We start from the raw sequence: 4,827 nt of genomic DNA on the forward strand, positions 1-4,827 counted from the left end.
GATAATAAGTAATGCTAAGAGATTAGTTGGATGGTAAAAGACCAATTGTCAAGCATTTTGAACTGTCAGAATTAGAGAAGCACTCAAATTGTTCGATTAGGATTTTTGTAGGAATCGTTAACTCAAAAGGACACTTTAGAAATCTGGTGGATTTGAAATGTTAATAGGTCAGCCGAAAAAGAATCTTCATCGAACGAATGAATGGGAACACAAGGAACATCAAATAGAGTTAGAAAAATAGCCTGTGGGAAGGAAAACATAAGACAGATGGTTGATGATATGACTAGTATGGAAAGGTTGTATGAGGTATAACATTTGAAGGAAAACATAAGGCGGATGGTTTGATTATTTAAGTTTTACTGAATTTGACTCGCTATTTTTTTTTCTAACACCAAATACTTACATTAAAATTAAAGGCCCAATGGATGAAGACGGTTACAACCGGAGTGATCCTTGACGGTAAAACGATAAACAAAAACTAAGACATGACGAAAAATAAATGTGGCTAAGAAGAGAAGAGACCTGTAGAGAAACTTCACTTGTAGTCTTAAAACCTGCGTTCGAAGGTTAAAGAACCCACCTACTGGGTTTTGAAAACAAGAGATCCGCGAACCTCCATGGAAGATACTAGCTCGAGTGAAAGGGTCGCAGAAACGACTCTGTGAAGAACCATCGATGTTTGAGATGGCGTAATATAATGGTGACGCAGCGGTGACATAATAGCAAACAAATCTGGCGATTTCACACTCTTGCACAGTGGTTTCAGCAATAGGAAAGAGATGGGAATACCGTAAAACCGACTCTGTGAATTCGACTTGCTTATAATATGATTTTGAAGTGTATAAAACATTATTGTTATAGAAATTTTTTTAAACTAACTTTATATTTGAAAAAGAAAAGTGGAAGCTGAGTTTCTTATAAGAACTTACATGATTTGAAAAGATGAAAGTAATAAATACAATGTTATAATAAATTACTCTAGAAAGCATAGAACAACTCCTGTTACTCAGGGAATTTAACAAGCGTATGGAGTTTGTCTCCTCACCTTTAATGGCTGAGGCACTGGCTCTTCGAGAAGCGGTTCTCACCTGCAGACGACTACACCTTACTTCTGTCCAGTTTGAATCTGATTCGTCTTCGCTCGTCAAGTGTATTGGATCGAAGGCTAAAGTGGACGAGCTGCATAGTATTGTCTCTGATATCCTGCAGTTCTCTTGTGATTTTAGCTTTGTTTCTTTTGTTTGGATCCCTCGGGATGAAAACAGGGAGGCCGATTGCTTGGCAAAGATTGCCCTTAACTCTGATGTAGCTTTGGTGGTTGTGGAGCCTGTTAATGGCCTCAACTAACTTTTCCCCTTTGAATTAAATATGAGTTTCAAAAAAAAAAAAAAACTCCTGTTACTCTGAAAATATAGACCCTAAATATTTTTGGGTTGAACCAAGCCAAATTTAAATATTTATGTGTTCTGTAAGTTTTGGGAAGGGCCAGAGTTGACATCTCTAGACGTAATGTCGTAACTTAGGTCACAAGACAGTCTTGTGACAAACCGACCTATCTGGAAATAAACTTCAAAATGTTTTATTTTTCTTACAACTTCCGTAGACTTTTTATTACATTCGAATGCAGTTATTTATTGAGACTTATCTTTTTCTAGTTATCTGACAGAGTCTGAACCAACGTAACCGGAAATAATCTTCAAATATATGTTGTTATCTTACAACTTCCACATAGTCTTTATTTGTCAGTTAGCAGTTATCACTTATCACATTCAAATGCAACTATCGATTTGTTATTACAAGATTCTACTTTCGGATAGAGACTGTCTTTTTTTTTTCTTTCTACGTACTTATCTTTTTACACAGTCTTGTGTAATAACGAATTAAGGGCGGAATTTGTCTAAGAAAAGAATAAAACATTCTATAAAAAGACAGTCAAGTGTCCATTAAAACAGGGTTTAAGAACATAGTTAAAAAGAAAAGGAAAAAACAAGAACCGTTTCCCCTATTCGTAAGCCAAGATATATCTCTAACAGCTCAGATCACAATCCATACCTAATAATAGACAACGGGAAATCTCATATTTAAGAAGCTCACTAGCACCAAGTTTTGGATCATAAGCTCTCAAGTTTTTTGTTTGAATAACAAAGCAGAAGGCAATAATTACTAATAAAGCAAATAACTAATAAGTGAAGAATGGCTGGAGGAGCCTTTGTATCAGATGGTGGTGGTGGAGGAAGCTATGAAGGCGGAGTCACCGGCTTTGTCATCATCACATGTATTGTGGCCGCTATGGGAGGTCTCCTCTTCGGTTACGACCTCGGAATCTCAGGTCTGTAAAATCAAATCTGGTTTGTTTTTTTATATGGCCAATCTAGTTGCAAGTTAATGTAACGTGGTTTCTTTTGCAGGAGGAGTGACATCAATGGAGGAGTTTTTGAGCAAGTTTTTCCCTGAAGTGGATAGGCAAATGCACAACGCTAAGGGCGAGACTGCTTACTGCAAATTCGATAACCAACTGCTCCAGTTGTTTACTTCCTCACTTTATCTCGCGGCCCTTGTGTCTTCCTTTGCAGCTTCGGTTGTGACAAGGAAGTACGGTCGCAAAGTCTCCATGTTTATTGGAGGTCTTGCTTTCCTCATTGGTGCCCTATTCAACGCATTTGCAGGGAACGTTGCGATGCTCATCATCGGTAGATTGTTGCTTGGAGTCGGTGTTGGGTTCGCTAATCAGGTGAGTCAACGTGGTTCTCATGTGGTTTAGATCCGACCAATAGGTTTCTCAATTTGGTTTCGTTTAGTTTTTTTTTGGTTTTTCTGGTTTTGGTTTGATTTATATATGGCTGACCGGTCAATCTTTTGTTTAGGTAGTACTTTCGAAATTACGATATTTTATCTAAATTATCCAAAAAACTGAATAAAATAAGACCTAAACACAGTTTTTGGGGGATTTAGCCGATTCTTTTATTATCCGAATCAAATCCAATTGAGAACTGTCCCAACCAATTAATTCTTTTTAGTTCTTAAATGGATAGTAAACTCTTTACCTGAATCATATGATATTCGAAATAACCGATCCGAACCAAACTAATACCTGAAATGCCTCCTAATTCCAACAATTAGTTTCTCAATTTGATTTTGGTTTAGTTATTTTTCTTTTCTGGTTTTGGTTTTGGTTTTGGTTTTCTATATGACTGACCGGTCTTCTTTCTTTTTCTTCATCAGTCTACTCCGGTTTACCTCTCAGAGATGGCTCCTGCCAAGATCAGAGGAGCACTCAACATCGGATTCCAAATGGCTATAACTATCGGGATTCTGATTGCAAACCTGATTAACTATGGAACATCTCAAATGGCAAAGAACGGATGGAGAGTGTCATTAGGTCTAGCTGCTGTTCCAGCAGTTGTAATGGTCATAGGATCTTTTGTCTTGCCAGACACGCCAAACTCAATGCTCGAGAGAGGCAAGTATGAACAAGCGAGAGCGATGTTACAAAAGATTCGTGGAGCTGATAACGTCGACGAGGAGTTTCAAGATCTTTGCGATGCTTGTGAGGCTGCTAAAAAAGTGGAACACCCTTGGAAGAACCTTTTCCTACAAGCTAAATACAGACCTGCTCTTGCTTTCTGTTCTGCGATACCTTTCTTCCAGCAGTTCACCGGTATCAATGTGATCATGTTCTACGCTCCTGTTCTCTTTAAAACTCTCGGTTTCGCTGATGATGCCTCGCTCATCTCTGCGGTTATCACCGGTGTGGTAAACGTTGTCTCTACCCTTGTCTCCATCTATGCGGTTGACAGGTATGGAAGAAGGATTCTCTTCCTTGAAGGTGGCATTCAAATGATCATTTGCCAGGTAAAACAAAAAATAAAACTGCTTCAAGGTTCTGTAATGATGCTTGCGTACCTCTTAACATGTGTTGGTTGTTTGATGGATCCATTTTTTGTAGATCATTGTTGGTACCTTGATTGGCTTGAAGTTTGGTACCACAGGATCAGGGACCTTGACACCTGCAACAGCAAATTGGGTCCTAGCTTTCATATGCATATACGTTGCAGGGTTTGCATGGTCATGGGGTCCATTAGGATGGTTAGTACCAAGTGAGATCTGTCCGTTGGAAATCAGACCAGCGGGACAAGCCGTCAATGTTTCTGTCAACATGTTCTTCACTTTCCTCATTGGACAATTCTTTTTAACGATGCTTTGTCACATGAAGTTTGGTCTCTTCTACTTCTTTGGAGGAATGGTCCTGATCATGACCGTCTTCATCTACTTCTTGCTGCCGGAGACAAAAGGGGTTCCTATTGAAGAAATGGGAAGAGTGTGGAAGCAGCATCCCTTCTGGAAACGTTACATCCCAGATGATGCTGTTATTGGAGGAAGTGAACAGACTTCTGTCAAGGAGGTTTAAGATTTTCAAGAAAAGTCTAGGCACTGGTTTTGCTTAGCCACTTGTATTTGGTTGCTGAATAAGCCAACACGATGTGAGAATCTCAGGCCGAGAGGACAAGAAGAAGAAGAAAGGAAACTGTTAAAAAAAGTTTTAATGTTGAATTCTTTTACTTGATTTCATTCCAATAAAAGCAGAATTTTTCTAATTTGCATCTACTCTAGTTTGTTTGTGTATTCCTTTCACTTCCAAATGAAACTAGGTGCAAACAAAAATGCCACAAGCCAGTTCACGGAGCATAATACTGCAATGACCAGTCATGCATCTAGTGAAAGATCTATAAAAACTTAATTAATTGAAGAAAAAGTAATACAGATAACGAAGCAATAAAGCATAGATATATATGTATATATACTTGCCTATGATGCTTGGTTGTTGCT

At 38.4% G+C, this 4,827-nt stretch overlaps 1 protein-coding gene across 1 annotated transcript; it reads left to right on the forward strand.

The window, feature by feature from the left end:
* The first annotated feature begins 2,193 nt into the window (after positions 1 to 2,193).
* Positions 2,194 to 4,623, forward strand: LOC108859653 (sugar transport protein 9-like). The gene is made up of 4 exons (XM_018633564.2): positions 2,194 to 2,329; positions 2,409 to 2,731; positions 3,223 to 3,852; positions 3,947 to 4,623. The coding sequence occupies exons 1-4, from the start codon at positions 2,194 to 2,196 to the stop codon at positions 4,406 to 4,408; spliced, it is 1,551 nt and encodes a 516-aa protein (XP_018489066.1). The 3' UTR covers positions 4,409 to 4,623.
* The last annotated feature ends 204 nt before the right edge of the window (positions 4,624 to 4,827 follow it).

Source organism: Raphanus sativus, chromosome 5 (assembly GCF_000801105.2).
Source record: "Raphanus sativus cultivar WK10039 chromosome 5, ASM80110v3, whole genome shotgun sequence".
Lineage (NCBI taxonomy): Eukaryota > Viridiplantae > Streptophyta > Magnoliopsida > Brassicales > Brassicaceae > Raphanus > Raphanus sativus.

Coding starts and splice junctions, on each gene's coding strand:
- LOC108859653 (XM_018633564.2), top strand. CDS start 2,194: ATGGCTGGAGGAGCCTTTGTATCAGATGGTGGTGGTGGAGGAAGCTAT. Junction 2,732..3,222: donor GTGTTGGGTTCGCTAATCAG/GTGAGTCAACGT, acceptor TTTCTTCATCAG/TCTACTCCGGTTTACCTCTC. Junction 3,853..3,946: donor TTCAAATGATCATTTGCCAG/GTAAAACAAAAA, acceptor CATTTTTTGTAG/ATCATTGTTGGTACCTTGAT.